This window comes from Bombus bifarius, unplaced genomic scaffold (genome assembly GCF_011952205.1).
Source record: "Bombus bifarius isolate JDL3187 unplaced genomic scaffold, Bbif_JDL3187 scf7180000007966, whole genome shotgun sequence".
Taxonomy (NCBI): domain Eukaryota; kingdom Metazoa; phylum Arthropoda; class Insecta; order Hymenoptera; family Apidae; genus Bombus; species Bombus bifarius.
In genome coordinates, this window is record NW_022884352.1 from 1,322,591 (window position 1) to 1,343,937 (window position 21,347).

The 21,347-nt window shown below is 35.2% G+C and overlaps 1 protein-coding gene across 1 annotated transcript in view; it reads left to right on the top strand.

The window, feature by feature from the left end:
• LOC117206756 overlaps positions 1-20,915 on the top strand; it is a 199,171-nt gene extending 178,256 nt beyond the window's left edge. Inside the window, exon 3 of the mRNA XM_033446365.1 lies at positions 20,835-20,915. Coding sequence (XP_033302256.1) covers positions 20,835-20,915 — 81 coding nt within the window. The remainder of the gene's footprint in view (positions 1-20,834) is intronic.
• Positions 20,916-21,347: the final 432 nt, after the last annotated feature.

Sequence of the window (21,347 nt, forward strand, 5' to 3'; positions counted from 1 at the left end):
GTAGCACCTCGGAGCTTCTCTATATTTTCCGTCTCCATTATCATGTTGTCACGGAACGATATTTACAGCATAACATTTCTACGTCGTGTCCCGAACTTTTGCGCGCGACTCAGACGCGCGATTAATCTTCGGCCGTTAAACAACAAGCAAGAGAGCCGGTGGTTAATTTCACGAGAGTCTGCGCGTAAGCAAGCAACTCAAATAGATCTCGAGACCGATGCGAGTGGCTGACGAGGCGACCAACGGAGAAGTTGTTCACCGTTTCTCAAGCCGCTGGAATCTCCGTGGCATTGGGAACACCTCGATACGAACGCGTCACGAGGTTACGGCGCTACGTCTTGCTCCATTATCGTAATCACGTAATGACACGATATTATGGCCTGCATTATGGCCATCGATCGTTTGTTACCGGTAATTACAGGTGGAGCAAATGCTACGCGTGTTGTTCGAGTACGATTATGTACGATCGGTTCGCGATTGTAGCTACATGGATGAAGCGGTTTGTCAAAATGGAATTTTTATATTCATACGTTGATTTGTGTGTGGAAGCAGGTATAATAGGTCGATTCTTATACGACATTTCCATTCATATTTTAATTATACAAGTAATAAACAATATAATATTGGCAGAAATTAGGTTGGAAATACACGTAAGAGACGTACGCGGTGGCCATTGATACATCATTTACTGTAGCGTTTACATAAGTTTACCACATACGTAGTGTTTACTAGTATGAAACTTACTATTCAAATACGGTAATGAAACCGTGTACATAGAAAACACATTGAGATACGAATCAATCTCTGGCGAATAAAGTGGAAATTATTATTGTATATATTTTCAGAATCTAAAACAAATACGTAGTATTTCTGTGATTATTATAATTTCTCCTCTTTTAGTTTCATGATTCCCGACTGCTCGGAGTGTAACGAAGAATAAATAGACAGTATATACCAACGTTCTTAGAATATGCGATGATACTATAGAAATGGGCGGGAAATTTAAACCGAACTTACGTATCTTGACGTTAATTCTTCTTCTTGGATGCTGAATTTATCTAAAAGATAATATCGTTCGCACTTGTTATCGGAAGTTTCTGATTAAATTTGTAGAGGTGAAACATCATCGACGAGTTTTCAAGCGAATAATAACGAGTTTATCGTTCGTTTCGTCGATAAAATGGAATTGAGAATTTTTTCACAGCGTACTTCGTGCAACGTTTTAAACGATATTCTCAATTCGATCGTAGTTAGTTCACTCGTTCAGGGTCGTACGTTCTATTTCTCAATCGGGCTCGTCTGGATTGCTGCTCCTCGACTCCAAATAGAATATGCAGAAATCTTCAAAGCTCGTTACATTGCTGGTAGCGAACTCTACTTGCGTATTTATAGTCCGGCTAAGAATACTAGCATCGTTTCGATGCATAACGTGGTTTCGTGTAAGGACATGGTATATATTTATGTTGTTGGGTAAGTGAACGCGGATGTTACGTAACGTTGAAAATAATTGTACATTCGATTGTAATTTTCCTTCGATATTTCTGAAAAAATACGACCCCGAATCTTACTGCAACAGATTGTAAAATCGTTCTACTAATACGTCTTTGGTAAATTTAAAATTTAACCGGTTTGTGGCATACGCAATAAAGTTCATTCTATTTGCGACTTCAATAAAACTTTCTTCGTCGTATTATAAATCAGAACTTAAGACTGACGAGTATATGAGTAAGAGAAACTTTAATTTCTTCCCATGATATCTTTCTAATTATTTCTTTCAATTTCGCTGTTGGATAATTTTCGTGTATAATCGTAAAATCCAACTGACTCTTCATACATACATATATATACATAAACCAATATGCTAGCCAACAAAATTTCGGCCATAACATCACAAGCTTATACAACGAATTTATTCAAATATCAAGTACTCTCGCTCAATTGTTTTTAAATTGTCACGCTCGCGTCGACATTTTTTCGCATTATTCCTGAAACAAACTTTATATACGGTCAGGTTAACACGTAGAAGTTACGACTGATCTGACAGATATATGCGACATTTTCTCAAAAATATTTCCAAATCGGCACGTCGTGAAGTTTGTAGACGACGAGTAACCGATATGTATATTAGTAATAAATCCTCCTGTGTGCGTATCTCTTGGGATTAAGGAGGAACATATATCGTAAATATTTCTCAGACGAATAAGAAGAATTTACGACAGGCTGGGAAAAGGGGAGGATAAGCAAGAAGAGGAAGACGAGGAAGGAAGTTGGGTGGGAATGTGAAGGGAGGAAGCGGAAAATAGAGAAGGAAGGAAAGAGAAAGTAAGGAAGGAAGCAACGGAGGAAAGGGAAGCTCTCAGAAATAATGCTTACCTTTGTTGATTCCAGCACTCAAGGAGCAATTAATTAATGTCTCTCTCGCTATTCAACTCTTACTCTGTTTTGCAATTACTGTATCTCACCTGAGCCGTTTGTAAATATCTAACTACCGAAGCACGTAATTTTAACTAATTAAATCAACTAATATTTACGTTTCATTTCGTTAATACGGTAAATATGTATTTTGATAGACTTAAACATTTTTCGTATATTCCCATAATTTTCAAGCAAAAATCGACGAAGTAGCAAATAATATAAATGAAAATCACTGACACACAGCGATCCACGATGCAACTTTTAAGATCAACACTTGCGGGCACAAACTAAGCGAACCACAAACACGTCGACGTAATCCGGTAGATGGGGAAATAAAAAGAGGAGGGAGAGGAAAATCGGCACGCGGTATCTGGGACAATATATCCGTGAAGAGACGTTTTCCGGTCTCTCAGAAGGACCTCGAAATATCGAGTCTTTACGATCGAACTTGAGCCATGATCTCGCGAGCTCAGTTTTATTTATATCCGCGAACGGCATAAGACGACGATTTGTTCGATACTTTCCGGCATTGCTGACGTATACGTTTCTTCATCGTTCTCGCCCTGTTCCTCTTCGTACCGTTCTCGCCCTGTTCCCCTTCGTACCGTTCTCGCCTCCGTTTCCGTGAATAATACAGCTGCTTCGCGCGGAACTTGTGTTTGCCAGACGGATTCTCTAACTTTTCTCTCAGGACACGGGCTAACGATTTTTCCGCGCTTCCTCGTGATTTAGGAGACTTAGGTGCTCCTTCGGTGGTTCTATCGCGAGATTTCTCTCTGTCAGACCGTCTATGGAGGAGAATTTTAACGTCTCTGATCCTGAACTAGGATCGTAATGTTTGACTTGATTTCTCGTTTGTTTGTTTGTTCGAGATTGTTTGCATTGAGTGATCTCGTCACGGGTAATGCGGAGGTTTCTTATTACGCGTGGCGAATGGAAAATGTGAAGTTTATGTCGAATATGAAGCTATCATAGGTGAAACACACGATAAATTCTTTTTCTTCTTTATAGAAGAGAAATTTAAAAATGTAATACGTTGATAAGTAATTCCACTTGAAGACCATCTTCCTGTTTCATCTTGAGATCAAATACCAATCAAAAATATGTTTTTCTCGCTCTTCCGAATACTTAAAGATACCGATAGCGTTGATTATACGCAGGATAATACCAATTACGTTAATTTAATACAAATAAACTAATATTATTCGTTTCTTACAAACCGAGATTTAGTTTAAATTTATTTAATATTTAAATCCATTAGATTGTTCCATACCATCTCTGTAACGTTCGATAACTGAATGAAATCCCAAGTTGTTCAATACAGATATTAAAAAATTCAACGAGAGTAATTCTTTATCCCGTGCTTTTGATCATCGTACAAAATACGCATTTACCGGAAATAAATTCATATTTCATTTTTTTTTTTTTTTTTTTTTTTTGTAACTGGTTACAGGATAATCGTCTCTCGATACTTTGATACAAAGCGTTAGAACGCAATTCGCATACTAAATACCCTTGCGTATGTATCGTGTCAGAATTCCACGCCATTCCATTTACCGCAAATTACAAGCCGTTTATGCGTCACGTTCGATTTACTTTCGCCTCTTCTGCCGGACAAATAAGGCTTACACGTATGTATGCGACGCGGCAATTTAGAATTCATTCCGTGCGCTGTGATGTCGGGCACGGTCGACTAAATTCAGCCACAAAAGTCGACAGTCGATCGATTCGTCGTCGTTCCGCTCACACGCTTCCAAATAGAACAGTTTTAATCGCCTTTGGCGAACCGTGACTGCTTTCACAGTTTTTCCATCGATGCAACGGAAAATCTTTGAAGCAAACGGGCCTTGCTTCGTATAAAGTACGATTACGATAAGCCGATGCAGTCTGCGATACACTTTGGATTAAAATGCAACCGGTATAAAGTATCCGTAATACTATTTTTATGTATCTTTTCTCCTCGTTTTGTCCCTCTAGCAAGTTTACGACCGGAATACGGGGAATATTGAATATAATGAAACGGACGAGATTTAAGATCGTAAATTAAAACACAGAAATCGAACACTTCCGTTTTTTAATCAGAGATTAATCTTCAGAGGAAAATATACACATACGCGCGAATCTATTCAGTTTTAAACTGAAATATGGTGTCATTACTTAAACGGACGAGATCGATAAAATTAATTAGAAATAAGATTCATTTTGTTTGATTAAATGAACGAAACGTACATCTTCTCGATGGCAATTGCACGCACGCTTGCGTATATTTCACTCGATTCGAATTAATTAGCGTAGCTCTGATTCTTTCTCATATTATATCTCATTACAAGTACCAAGGTATATGAAGCCCCTTGAGTGAACCAAGTAATTTTAGATACGACGTTTCGTTACACTCGTCTCGTTATGATTACGGTATATTTAAAGTATTAATAGAATATTTGCTCCAGCGGAATGATAGGCGTTTACTTTGATACGAATTTGATATAACGAAAAAAGAGGATATCCCTCAGTTCTTATACACCAGATACAAATATTAATCGCCGTTTACTAATTTTTCAATGACAGTTCAATGAAATTTCCCTCCGTGTGCAACGTTTATAAAATCGTAATAGTTTCGCGTAAATATTACTTGAGTTACAACTCGTTAATTAGAACGAATATCCTGTTAATCAATGCCGATAACTCGTTTCCATTCACGTTCTTTTCATTTGAGATTATTATTGAAAGAATATTTGTACTTGTCCTTCTTTATATCATAATTTCCTGCTCTTCGTCAGAATCTTTTCTATCATTTTCCCTTCCTCTTATTGAGAGAAACAGATTTAACAGATTTATATTTCACGGTCCTTTAAAGTTATATCCACGTAGCAATTTCATCGGGATATTTTATCATTTTCACTTTTTACGCTTGATTTGATTCCGCTTTTCAGAATTGCACTACGTTCCTCCAAAATTTTCTATTTCTTTGTCAGACGTTTTATAAATATTTTATCGTCTCTACAGTAACCCATCGAAATTTGATTGATTTTTTACGAAGACTTGTTTCGTTTTCTTCGTATCGTGCATTTCTCGTTATTATTTCACGTTAACAAATTTCCTAATAATGCACCTGTAGCTAAATAAGATACTTCAGTCAATATTTCTTCCTTCGATCGAAGTTTCTTGAGAAACATAAAATATAAATAGAGTAATGTAAATGTAAATAAGCTTTCGAATAGTAGAGTCGTAGCGAAGATATTTTAAGTTCGCCTTTTAGTGCTTAATAAACTTTATATCCCTGAAGACCTTATTTTCGATAAACTCGGGCTGAAAATTTGATTAGTTGATATTTCAGTGGAATATCTTTCAAATAAGTATATACAGTAGATTTCTTTGAAGTATTGTATTTGATTATGGCTTAATCTTCGTTCGTTGGAATGACCAAATGAATTGACGCGAAGAAAATGAACATTCATGCTATTCTTGTTTCGCTTTAACTTGTTTTCTTCGCAGGCCTGTTACGTGCTAATTCGTGTTACGCTCTAAGTTTCTCCCCAGAAAGGGGACATATTCGAACATCAATTTATCGACACAAAACGTCTTTCATAATTAACTGATATAAAATCTTAAATCTTAAATCTGTATATTAAGATACAATATTGCTGTAGTTTATTGTTTCTTTAAATTTCTTCTTAAAGATGTTAGTATTCCATGCATAATAAGTAAAATAATATGTTCCATCGTTGCGTAGTATTGCAAAATTCACAAAAAGATGGATTTTGAATGACGAATGATTCTCTCGTGTTTTCGGATAATCGTTTATTCCTCGTACTTTGTAAATGTAATTCAAGAAAGTTGTACTTGAAATTCGGTCGATAGTGGATATTGTCTGTGCCGTGTCGAGTATGTTTGACTAATATGTATAATGTATACAAGCTGTATGAGCTGGAATCTCGCAATGCGATCTATTTTCGGTGAAATATCGCCGCTCGTAAAACGGAAAGAAGGAGGAAGAAGAGAAGGAGAATCTTGTTCGGATCCTTATGCAAAGCTACACATCGTATTATGTGTACATTTGCGGTGACTATAGAACGAAATGGAATTTGTGATCGAAGTTTTTATTGTACCGGGAAATAAATAAATCCCGTGTACGCACGAGGAAATATTCATTGCATGGAAAATTGATTTCACTGACAAGCACAACATTGTGACACACTCTAAAAATACGATACCAGTAAACGTAGTTATTTCAAATTCGTCGAGAAATAGAAATATGAAGTTACATCGACGAACGAATCAAAGTATAATTATAAAACGAGACGTCGGATGCAAAATGATAAATAGTTCGAATATCGCTCTTTTCTTTCAAATTTTGAAAGTGTTTTAATGCTGTTTTAACTCTGCTGGAAACGATCCTTCTACCGTATTTTTATGCGGAGAACGTAAAATTAATCCATTCAAAATCGCTTTATCTTTATCAATCTGGATTATCATGCTGATAGAAATTTCTCAGATGCTAAGAAATAAAAAAGTTAAAGGATTCGATCCGCTTCAACGGAGTCGAGTCTGTCCGACAAATAACCAATCCACTCAAAGTTCTTGCATTCGGAGGAATGAGGTCGCACGAAGCGACGAACGGGGAACAACGTACCGCGCTGCATCAGTGTTATCACTTTAATAATTAATAGACGGCGTGGCAAACTATGTAGGAACCGCGTCTGGCCGAAATATTGGCGTCGACGCCAAAATCTCGTCACGATCGCTGCGACAATGGACATCCGTCCGGCTCATCGAGATTTATCGCGTCGTTCCGCGACAAGCACGGGGCTAGCAAATCAAACGAGCCACGAAATATGGCCTTAAAGTGCTCGACGCTTACCGAGCATCGCGAAAATCGTGTCCACGGATCGAGAACAGGCTTCTATTTGCACTAACATTAAATTCGAGTTTCCCAGTTCGCGTTCTCTTCCACGATTTGCTCTCCAAATGCTATACGTTACTCTTGTAAATGTATAAATTTGATTTATTGATAATACACTCTATGTAGTTTGATAAATTCGGACGTTCTATCGAAGTTGCACATTCGTTGGAAAACTGTAACAAATTTTATTTTCACGCCTTTGTGGCTCTTCGGCTTTCGACCGTGCATTGCGCTTTGTTTCGAAATTTCGTGAACATTGCGGGTTCCCTTCTTCGGAGCGGACCTGAAACTGACAATCGTCGTGAAACTTTGACATCTAAAATTTCACTTTACTTGGTATTTTGTATTATACGATAACGTATGATATGAATAAAATAACAGTATTGACATCTTAATACAGGGTGAATCGTAAACGCGAATGGGCGAATCATGTCCACATTTCAAAGTGTGAATATATACACTAAAATGATGAAAACCGTCTGACGAATGTATTTTCCAGCAAGTATATACACTCAGTGCAGTAGCTTCTATTGAGGCACGAGGCGGACACTTGGAATATTTTCTTTAATCATTCATAACTGGAAAATTATGACACGTAGAATGTACATATATGTCCATACGACGTATTTTACTAGTTCGTAGTTTGCTAGTATGTGGATTCAGTTCCTCAAGTATGGACATGCATTCGTGACTCACTCTGTAATTATAATATGATCGACACTGTTTGTTAGAAAATCATTTCACTCAGGAATGGCACATCAGACTTTGAATTCGCTCCACGAGAAACAACCTCTATTTTCTTAAGAGATGCTCGAGTTTCGTGGAGGCCCGTATAGTCGTAATACCATGAAATCAAACGAGATGGGTTACGAGGTGCAAAGAGGTGCCTAATAGATAGGAAGATGAAGCGTCGTGGACGCTTTACGACTTCTTCACGAGCTCGAAAGACGGGTTCTCGGGGTCGCGATGTAAATCCGGGCACAGGGATTCGAAATACCATCGCGAGTAAATATCGTCAGCCTGGTTTCTCCATTACGCGCCTCTAAAACGATTTTTCTCCCTCTTTTTCCCCTCTGTCTCCCTTTCTCGTTTCCCCTTTGGTTCCTTTTGCTAAATCGACCGATTCCAACAAGGAACGTGTTCTTCACTCCCTGGAACCGACTCTTTGTGGTTATTGTAGACGGAAATTTCGTTTGACGGGTTTTTCGGGGAAAAGGAAATTTCGTTGCGACTTCGATGAATTGAGAGGTAGGGGATTGTAACGTCGACAAAGGCTCCGGGCAAGCTCCGCGCGCGAACGAAACTGCGTTAAGTGAATGACATTAAAGTTGGAAAACTATCGATGTTAAGAAACGAAGTAAACATTTTTGCGGATTGGATACATGTACAGGCTTGTGAAAATATTCGAACATTCGTGGACATCTTTTACGAATATACTACGTGTGTACGCGAAACAGTTTGAATAAGATGAGACAGAGATTGAGAGAAAGATATTGGCAAAGCTTGAAACGGATAGCGTTTATCTATCAGATTGCTAGAAGTATCTGAAAAATCCTGATGATTATTACGACTCATATTTTCTTTTTAATTTATATCGTATTTCGTATGAAAATAACGTGTTACGTATAGGCCACTAAATTTATCGAAGAATTGATAATCTTTAATGTTACTCCTAATAAGAACGTATTGATGTTCTGTATTGAAATCATTACGTGTGAAATGATAATAATAATAATTGTTCATTAATACCAGTTATTCGAGATTGAAAAATTTTAATACTTTCTTAATCTTTCTGAAAAATATATAGCGATATCGCAATTGTTTATCAATTATATACATAGTAAAGTACATTGGAATGACTTTTTATTAATTTTGTTGAGCCTATCAGTAGTCATAGTCTCGCGAGTTTCACGAAATAAAGCAATAGAAATTTTACCACAGAAAGATAAGAAACATAGTTTCTCTTTGAAGAAGCAATAGGTTAATAAGGATAATCGCGTTAAGCGACTTATCAGTTAAATTCGAGTCACGAGAATTCTCGTGAGTGGCTTCCAAGCTTCGGCTCGAACGCTAGAAAAAAAGAATCGCGCAACGTCAAACGGAACAAATTTTGAGCGTTCCAGTTGGATTTATTGCGGTGCCCAGGGATTTCCACTTTAGAGACGATCCTTCTCGTGGCTTATTCTGCCAGGACAACGTTTTATTTTCAGCGCTATTTTTCCTTGACGATCGTCTGCTTTTACATTTCCCTGCTGGAGCCTCGTCAAGAACAAGGTAGTAGGAGCTCGTAAAAATAAAAAAAAAAAAAAAGAAAAAAGGAAGAAACGAAAGAAATAAGAAGCGCAGAAGGAATTCGAGTTTCGCGTACTCGTTAGGCTTGAAAAAGCTATAATTAAGCCCGTAAACAGAGAATGAGCAATTTCTCTCGTACGTTCGAAAACTTCTATCGTGTATCATCGGACGAAATAAAATTCTGCTCCGAATTTTGACTGGTTTGCGAGAATTTTATAAATGACAATTTAAAGCTGAAAACAGGTTAGGCGATATTTTTATGGTTGAAGTTTGTTCGATACAATTTTATGGTTCGCTAAATTTATCGAAGTTAATTTAGAATATTTGACAATTTTACGCCATGAAAATCGACAGGCGGTGTACATAAGTATGCGTGTACGTGTATTGTATTGTACGTACAATAATTCGACATTATTTAAATGAGATATTTTTAAAAATAAATGACTTTTCTCTGAATTATTTCATTACTTCCTTATCAAATAAAATAACTTTTTATTTTGCTTTTTATCCGAATAAATATTTCCTGAAACAATTTCTCAAATAATCTCTAATTCTGATACATATATCGTTTGCATCAAAAACATAGATTTTTCTATAATGCTTCATATATACATACTCATTCGATTATCTAATCAAATTTTTATTCAAGAAAAAATTATGAGTAATGTCAAGAGCATACGTTTGTTTCATTATTAGATAATCCAAATTTATTGTTTATAATTCAAATGTAAATAAAACTAGATATTTAACACTCGAAACCATTTATTACTTTATTTCAAAGAAGGAATTAAATTGAAAAGTTATTTAATCTCGAATTTCATCGCTTCTGGTTGCAATCTTTTATTTTTGTTTCAAATAAAATCTCCTCGGATCTACCATGTATTTACACAATTTCTCGTTTCTAGTTTCAATAAAATATTTCATTTTTTTATCGTCTTTGTTCGTCGTTCAATTTTTAGGATATTAAAAACGATTCTTGTCATAGACTGTTTTAAATTTTCTCTGCGTTTGATGGAACAGAAAATGCAATTCGCTCTCAGTTATTAAACATACTACGATATATAATACAAAGCTGTAACACATACTAATTTGTAACGGATGTAAAGTTGCAGTAGTAACAAATGTTTATTTTCATTAGAAGCAAGTGTTATTACGCACGAGTGAAATTATCCAGCTTCAACTTTATATTCTCGTACCAAATGCATAATGTTATTATCAGTTGTAAATATCATTTAGTTTCTTCTCGTTCGAAATTACGATATTTCGCGTGTAACTTCGCGTAACGACGTTGTTCCCTCGTTAATTTTTATTTTTAAATATTTTTCACCCACCTTTTTCCGCTCTTGAAAAAAAAAAGTATTCACGATGCCGAAATCCAGTGGAGATGGGACATTCATTTTGCAAGGATCGTTGGATTCGAGCATCGAAAATTTGTTTGTCTCTTGACCGGCGGAAATTTATTTTGTAAATTTATTACTGTGTCACGTGTGCGTTTGTACATTTACGAAAACATGATAAATTTTTTCCATGAGAAGTGAATTTCCTTTTTTTTTTTTTATGTATTCTTCCACGATGCGATGTTTATTTCTGGCAAAAAAACAATATTAATTAAATTCGTACAGTTTAATTATTTCTCAGTCACTGTAAAATTGCAATCGTTTCAAAGGGTTGTATGTTGAATTACGTGTTCAGTCGTTCGAAACGTTATTTCAATTAAAATAATATCTAAATTAAGAATATTTATTTTGAGTTGTTTCGATCTTTTCTTAAAAAGATAGTAAAATATTCGAAAATCTTACCTACTCAATGGCCAAGCCGATTATCGCGTAAAAATTGTCGAAATTAAGAAACTCCGAACGCTTTGACAATCGATCTAGAAACGATCGGTAAGTGCAAGTGCGAAAAATCCATCTTCGATGTTTGCGAAGGAAAGCCTATAGGCATTGCGGATGAATGAGAGGCAAAAGCTTTAGGAACGATCGACGGGTACTAAAATTCCTTGAAAAAACATCCAGGTCGTCGATTCAGCAGAGTTGCGAAGGAAGCACGAAATTTTCCGAAAGGGAGGATGGAGAAGAGAAGGAAGAAAACGACACTAAAATAAATGAACAAGACAAAAGAAAATATAAGAAAAAGGGATCGGGCAAAATCCGTAGACGTTGGTCCATTGTCGTGAAGCGTTCACCGCCAGAATTTCTGAACCACCAGGACACTTGGGAGAACAGGAGGTTCGAGAATAACGATGATTCCAACGCTGTTATCGAGTGATTTCGTAGGTATCCTTCAAACGGTCCTCATTACGACCCGTTGCGAACTATTGGAGAACAATCGTGAAACGATCGAGTCGTACTTCTAGCGAAAATAACAAGAACTAGTAGCTGGGTGATTTCTTTAATTTATGGTGACAAACTTCGAACGAGAATTCAAATGGCTCCGATAAGAAATACGAGTTTATTGTGTCACGTAATGCCATTTTTAAAGCATTCCTTTTCCGAACGTTCATTACGAATGTTAGTTACAGAATAACTACAGCCTTCAGTAAAATTGTTGAAAATAAAATTCAACATTAAAAAAGAACATTAAAAGTTCAGTAAAATTGTAGTAATACACCGTTTGAATAAATTAGCACCGTCATTAGGAATGATTTTATCGCATCAATCAGGCAAGTAAAAAATTGTTAAAAATTCAAATATTTCCTCCAGTGATACTGTTCGAATATGACCCTTCTTTACTTCGCCTCTTATTTTGTTCGGCTTTCTGCAAATTCTATTCTTCGCAGTCTTGTCATCAAGATTGCTGCGGACCCACAGGTATTGGATTTTCATTTCTCTCGTGTCTGTAGTCCTTCTTTGTATCCCTTTTTGCCTCGTTAACTCTTATATCCTCTCTTTAAACTTTTTGACATGAGTCAACGGCTTCGTGAAATTCTTGTTCAGACATGCCAGTGAGGAGATCACTCGTTTATCAGTTTTCCCCTTATTTCACATTAAAGTAACAAGATCTGTTCACCTTCTTGTATGTTGCGAGAAAATATATATACTGATATATAAGATGCCCGAACCTAAGCCACAACTAACAAATACTATATTTGATACGATGAAAAAATGATAGGGTTTTTAAATATTTGTATATATTTACATTATCAATTTACATAGGTAACTATCTATCGATTTTTACCGTGAACAGTATTTTTCAAACAAACCGAGATATTCATACGAAAATTTAAGAATATTTAAAGGATAAACAAGCTTTGACTACTATTTCTATATTACATTTTTATTTAATATTCTTCAAAAATTACATATTATTCGCAATACTTATATCTTATGTCTATACATTGTAATGTAATTATTTTGCATATAATACTAATTGACGTATTTCATAATTATGGTCTTAATTGAGATAATTGCTAGATTATATTCAGCTCGTTATAACAGAAAACCACATTCCTTTTCTACCTTTAGCTATATCTATACCACGGATAACCAAGGCAATATCTATGATTTCTCCCGTTTCGCAAGCGTATTTGTTCTATAATTAAATATATTTCGTTAAAAAATTCTAATGGCAGCGAAACGATAACGAACCGGTTTTTCGTCCGATACGAAATTAAATAAATTCAGAAGGATCCAGAGCTAACAATATCGATATGACACATTGTTTCAAGAAAAATCTATCTAAACGTCCAATCACACCTAACTACAAGATTGTGTCATTTGATAGTTAAATAACGAAATAATTCGACAAAAATCATTTGATTATTTAAATAAATTAGCACGTAATTATTTCAAAATAGTATTCAGTCAAATAAGACAGTATATCGTTTAAACGATCATTTGTCAAATATTTTATTCGACGAAACTGTAAAAAAGCCACGTCATCTCCAATTTGGATGATTTTTTAATATGTTGTGAAGCTCAACGTTTTGAATAATTTTCTCCTTTACGCGTGACTATCGGTCGGCCATAATTTCCGAGATATTGGCAAAAAACTATCGACGCCGTTACAGTGAATTCCGCCTATAATCGTGCGGGAAACTTTCGTTCCCATGAATTCTGGTTGAAAATTTCATTGGACAATTTTTCATTCGTAAATGATGGTCCACAGCCGATTTAAACGTTTCCGTGTCACCGTCGCAAGTTTTTCCCAGAACACCTGGCTCCGGAGTACTCTGTAAATAAGACGGACATCGGTTACTGGATTCTCAAAGGAGTCTCTTAATCACCCGCTTGAGAGCCTTCTGCATTGGGAACACGGAATAACTTAACGAGCTGAAAGATTTACAACCAACCAGTGGGGTAGCCGTTTCAAAGAACCACTTAGACTCGAGGTCGTAGAGAATCGCACGGTGCTACGTTATTTCTTAAGTTTCAAACCATGTGTTACTGCCTTCTTTTTAGTAGAACCATTATTTCGTTAATGTGCGCCGATATTAAATGGAAGAGTTTGTTTCATTCGCTAAATTCCACTGAGCGTAAAATTTTACCAGAGTATGATCTGTTAGTTGTATTTAATACAAGTTTGATTTGATTGCACATTATAGTGTCGCAGAAGGTATGCACATAAAAATATTATTTTATAAAAAATTTCAAGCAAAATTTCGTAAAATATCTAATTCTACTAAATTGTGTTATATTGATACAATATCTTCTAATGACTATTGCACTTAATCATTCAGTTACCTCTAAGATGAACGAAATTTGTTTAAAAAGAAGAGACACATCTCTTATTCTCTTAATCGTTATTTTCGTGAAAAGCATTCATTTGGTTAACTTTTATATCTGAAAAATGGCTGTACTATTTGTGACATGCACCTCTCTTTGCAGAATAAAATTTCACTAGGAATTTTCGAATATTTGTTTTCATTTGTTTCCTGGATTTCGCTGTCGAACAGGTTTCCATTGTAGATGGTATTCGACGAAGAACAAAGAGAAATGGAATTGGCACGATACCGATAACGAAACCATCTCTTACATTCTTTATACAATTGCATTTGGACGTAGAGTTTGTGATATCGTCTCAATATTTCGACCGATACGTTAAAATCCAATTTTTTCACGAAGCATCTTTCACGAAGCTAATAATTCAAGCGTTTTGTCGTTTGCATTTATTGCGTTAACGATAATTACATGTATTAGCTTTTACTATCGAAGACGTTCAAAATAAAATGTTCATTATTTTATTTTGAAACAAATCCCTGTTTCGATTGCACTTTTTTAAGTTATTTTCATAAACAATATGAGATTGGATAAGAATCTATAACGTAATAATTAGAAATCAATGTCGGGTTATATAGAATATTTTATATCAGATTTCGCTTGGAAAATATCGAATCTGTTTGTGAGTGGATAATTCAGACAATACGTTCGCTAACTTTTTTATGACTAGCAGAATGTATTATATTCCACTTAAATATTCATCTTCTTAGTGTATACGTATATCAGATCGTCTTTCTCAGTGCCAATTCGATAAATACATATGTACCACTCGAGTATTAAAACTCTGTGTAATATGCTAAATTTTAATATGCTAAATTTTTTCGCGTAAAACCCTAGTGATGGAGTTCTTTGTGGACAGGGTGTTCTCCAAAGGATTTGACATAAAGTGGGAGTGGATGCACTCTGGTAAGAGGAGTGCAAAGAACAGCACTGCACTTACTTCGGCACCTGGAAATCAAATATGCGACTGAGTGATTCGATTGTACCATTTTGTATGAAACTTTCTTCTTGAAAAATGAAAAGATCTTATCAAACTTCGTTTTGCTAATAACACCTTCAAAATCCATCTTGTTGTTTTATTATCAAATAATTTCATTTATTCGAACAACTTAATCCTAATTAACTACTGTCTATCTAAAATTAGAATTAACAACTCAAACGATAGATTTTAAAAGAATTTTCACAATATTATACACAAAGAGCAAAGTCATACGGATGTTAATACATTGAAAACGTGGAAATCTACATCTTCTTAAAACGGTCTACCAGACTAATGTGAAACCAATTGTCACGACGTGCATCAATTGCTCGCGCGTATCAAAAGTAATTCGATTCAATGAGTACCGATATGCATGGGAAGAAAGTCCTGGAAGAAATTTTTGCGAGAAAGTTGGCCGAGCCTTTTCCTGCTCGCCTTTTTGAATCAGGGTCGCGATTGTTGACCGATTCGTCGAAGCGAATATAGATAAGGATGAAGCGATTCAGTGCGGATTCCGTGTTGCGGATGTTCCACTGTTCGAATCGATTCGGCTTGTTTTTCTCGTTCGACGTGTCGTACCTAACCGTATTACGTCATAAATTATAAAGTGCCATTAGGATCTTCACCTGATATCGCCGACGAATTGTAGAATGCGCCATGCACTTTTCGATTCAACAGAGATTTCCAACAGTTTTTTGACTTTTTTCAACGTTTTAGAAATTTCAGTGTTTAGCCGTATACTGGATACAAAAGTGTTCGTATCCAAATGACAATAGGAATGTTCTGTTTGACTCGAAATCGATAACAATGTGTACTTATATTAACAACGATTACTCCAAAAGAATTATTATACCGCGAGAATTTTTCACATTGATTTCACTATAATATCATGTGATTTAGAACCTACATAATTTTACTAGTTACTGTCCCATTTTATTGTATCATTATATCACTGTGTCTTTATCGAGTAATTCATTTATAACAATTATTACTTGAAATTTCCCCAATGAAAATGTAATCAATTGGAAAATTCTATCGTTCTTAGGAAAAGGATCCAATTACAGAGGATTAAATTGTATCGTATCTTTCAATTATATGGGAAGCTTTCATAAAGAACGATTGAAATCTACCAACTAGGAAAAGAAAATATCTCTTTGGATGTTTAATTCATGCGAAATGAAAGTTACATTTTAAAAAGATATTATGGTCGTCTTATTGGCTCGACGATTTTTATTTTCGTTTAATCTCGTTGATTTACAATTGCAGCGAGCGTATGTGTCATAGAGAAACGGTTTCATAATTCACTGTGTCGTTTGGGTCCGTGGCAACGCGCTGTTCATTGATCCAAAGAGTTACATGTTTTGAAATTTGTACAAACACCGGATAAATAATGCTAAGCGTAGGGACGCGGAGATTTAATTAATTTTCATAGTTGCTATAACATGCACGCAATAACGGAAAACTCGATTCATCGTGTAGCATACAGAACATACACCGTGGTCCCATTTATCCATGTGAAACGCAATATTGATTCGGCGCTACAAACTGCAATTGTTTGCTTGATATTGTGCTATTCCCGCGCTCTCCTTTCTCCACTGATGTTCCACCAATTCCGAACACGATAATAGTTATTTTTTCTATCGTACGCCGATTCACTGTTTCCACAGAACCATAAAAATTTTTATAGAAACATAGTTGAAAAAATCCGATATTAATTTTATAATTCATAGAAATTGTTCAACGATATCGGTATCGTTATCGGTACAGTTATTACTGTTTTGCCTTTTAAATATCGAATTGCTGCATAAATTCTGTCTCTGATGATTTAGGGCGTAATGTTGTAAGAAACGTAGCATTGCTACGTAAATCGATAAGAGATTACAGAAGACAGGAACAGATTATTTTCCTTAATTCGTTAATGAAATAGGCTTTACCAAATTGACTACTTGATCCATCGATTCATCATAATTAACGAACTCGGTATTCGTCAGATCGATTCACAACTGACTCGATCCCATTTGGAATTACAAACAATAGCGTTACTACGATTGTCGTTTGTTGTCAACATCGGACTGCGTGTTTCAATCTGCTGCACTATTCTGTCATTTAACGATAAATCTCGCGTAAATATCGCGAATGTCCAATGGATTAGAATAGCACGTCATCGACAAATAATTAATTGCGTTAACTATATTTTCTGTTTTAACTATGTTCTCATATTCAATGCTTCCCATATTCGTATCCCATATTATCTAGTTCGTGAAATGAAAAAGAAAATTCTTCGAGAGATCGTGTTATTAGCGACTATTTGAAGATCATTGAAATCGTATCATTTGCGTTGAAATTTATTTGAAATTTACAGGTCAATATTATCATTCTGTCATCGATGATCGTTTATATGTCAGCCGATCATATATTTTGTTTTCTTTGCGCGTTAAATAGGAACGTTATTGCGAACGTGAAACAGATGAATTGAGTTAAATGGACCGTGCGTTTGTTTAACACTTTACACACCCTGCAAATTAACTTACAGTATTTTCCATAACACTTAAATTGCGTTACTTTATAAACAAAGCATAGTTAAACACTACGGTCATTTGTAGGTTCGTAGAAGTCATTGAGGTCGTGTCGTTAGCAGCCATTTGAAGATCGCAGGTTCATCGAGGTTACGTCGTTAGGACTTAAGATCATTTAAATGGGTCATTTAAAGGTCACGAGGGAAATCGTGATTGTATAATCGTCGATCAAATCAATTCATCTGAAAATTAGTCGACGCTGATTGAGTGCTGCTGGGTGATTTGTGGCCATTTGCACACAGTAGCGTGGTAAATTATGCGTGATCAATTTTCTGATGGAACAATCGTGCTCTATGCACGAAACTCGTATTTCATGATCAACCTATACCTTTATTTTCAATTTATAATCACCAGCTAGTACATAGCGTGTCGAAAACAGCGATATTTATAATATTATGTATTTGTTATTCTAAGTATCATTATCATATCCCAGACATCAAGACAATGATGGAAATTTATGCGAAGTTCATGGGAAGTCCAATTTCTTGCATTCTTTTCTATTGCTATTCCTTTGTTATCCACAGCACGAATACTTAAATTTGATGTAAAATTCGCGATCATATTACGTACTTTTTAATCACTGTTTATTGTCTCGTACAACGATAATTATTATCGGAAATTGTTATTCTGGTAGTAGAAGAACGCTTAATGAATCTGAATTTCTTTTAGCTTGATCAAGATACTTTCGGTGGCGGCGATCGGAAATATTCTCTCTTGAATTCACGGAATTATTTCCTCTTGAATTCACGAAATCATTGATTTTTGAAGTAGCACTCGTATGATGTATCGTATTCATTTTTTGGCTCCGATTCCATTGATTCGCTTGGAAGATTGATTTGAATTGAAGTCTAGATTACCGAATTGACGATACCATGAGATTTTTTTGTTTGTGAGAATTTGGAGCTACATGGATTTTCGCTCGAGAGATTTAATTGATAATACAGTTTAATTATCTGATTTTCAAAATTTAATCCAGGACTGTGCTGTAATTTGTTTGCTCAAAAATAAACGAGGCAAAATGGTAAGTGTAAAATGAAGGAAGCATCGCTCATGTACGTGCGTAAATGTATAACATAAATATTCCAGATGTATATAAAGGAATGTTAAAAAATGGACATTATTAATTTTGCTCATGCGTACATTTAACGTGATATTTATTTATAATACATGTAGATATCTGATATGTGATCAGAAAATTGCATTTTCCTCGTTCATTAAAACTTTCTCATAACATCGTGCAACATCGTTTCATCCAAAATTCGCAAAAAAATTTCCAACAATTTTTAATAAAAATACAGTACGACATTTATATCTACCGCAACTTTATTTTAAAGTAGAAACAATTAAGTACACGTAACGTCGTTTCATCAGTTCATAAAATTATACAAAATTTCTAGAAAATTTTTCAAACATCGAGTCTATCGTTTACACATGTTACGACTTTATTTTCAAACAGAATATCATACAAATTCCAAAGATATCGCAACAGTTTTGTCAAAACTTTTTCGTAATATCGTCAAAAATGTACAATAAATTAAAACGAAAAAGATACGATCCAACGTTAACAATTGCTGCAATTTTATCTTCAACGATAAAGTACATCGTGCAAACTCTATAGTTATCACTAGACTGCGGATTTTTATCTATTCGTGGAAAAATCGAAGGTGTAAAATCCACATAATGCATATAATATACAAAAATATATCATACATAAAATATTCAAAACAGAGTATTTATTATACTACTTCATTCTTTCTATTTAAATTCCATCTTCTAATTACATTCGTAAAAATATAAAGATGCACAAAAACCAACCGTGTCCAGTTCTCAGAAACGTTACGCCATCTAAGTACGACTACCAACCATTGCGCAAATAATGAGACATCGCAGTTGTTACTTCGGTATATACTTGCCCCGAAGGAGAGTCGAATTAAGCGAAATTGCATCGTTAAATCACCCACTTTCCGCTTCCTTTTTCTACATAAACCATATATTCAGACTGTAATTCTTATCCTCTCCCACTCCGTTCTACATCCTGTTTTATATTTTACATTGCTGCTCTGCCCCTTACTCGTTCCTTGTTCGATGAAACTAGGCGAATGCATTTTCTCGGTCAGGGGCAGTTAATGGCTGGACTGCAACCACCGAACTAGATGGCATCCCGCAGATTTACGAGGCGACAGCTTTTACAGGCCGCGTTTCGGGATTCCCAGTTTTGCCCGTAACATCCGGACGATTTCACGGAGGGAAATCATGCCTCTATTTCGAATTGACAGCTCTTCGATCGATGTCAAAAAGCACGATATTCCTGGCCACCTAAAAGCTGCGAGATGTAATTGCCGCTTTTCTAATGGCCGATCGCCGAAGTTTTTCCGGTCTCCCTAAATCGACTCGCTTCTCTTCTACGAATTTCGTCCGATAACGCGTTTCTTTCGCGAAATTTTCTATTTCCAAACCACCAGTTCCTTCCATTATCCTGGAAGTTTCTTACTTTAGAATTATATACACTACCGTTCAAAAATATGCGGACGCTTGCTTATTTTTGATAAAATGTATCTTAATTGTGAAGTTACAGATAAAAAGAATTGCAGCCGTTTTATTCGTTATAATTATTCCACTGAGTTTTTTGCAGAGTTCGTAGCGATAAGGAAAAATTAAAAAATATCGTATAACATGTTTATAAAAATATATATAAAGTGTATAGTGTACTTATTCTATCAGAATTTATACATTTGAGTAAAGTGAAAATGTTTAAACAATCGTATTCACATTTATGTCAGATTAGGGATGATCTTCTAAATTGACAGGAAAAAATCTGAACACTCTGATCAAATTTATATATTATTAACATAATTAATCAGTGCGTCCGAATATCTATAAACGATAGTGTACGTAGAAATGTTTTTACATAAATTAATTCCGATCGATTAGAAACTATGTGTTTCCTGTTACAGCCAACCATTTTCGGCACGGTGGCCTCGGATCTGACCCCAAAGGATGGCAACAGTCGAAGGGTGAGTGTCAAAGAACGATAAAATTTCATATATCGATGGTAATTAATTCTTTGACGCGACTCGGTTTCAGTTCTAATAAATTAAACATTTCGTAATTACATTTTGTTCGATATTAAACGTTTTAAATTATCAAAAGTTACTGAAAATGAAAAATATCAATTTATTTTCTCTTTTAATATGGTTAAAACATGAATATTACTTTCCGATCAGACGTTTTGTTGGAATATTTCAAATTTTCTGCAAGGTCGACGTTAATGTAATTACTTGCAGTTAAACGGTAATTAATAATTAATTAGTAAATAATTAGCAATAAAATAATAGTACTTGACCGTATCTCGTATCTCGTTACATACACTTTCATATTTATTGCGATAAATTAATAAACGAAATATGCAATATATGAAAGAGGCAATCAACGATCATCACAAAAATCATTGCCATATTTATAAATAC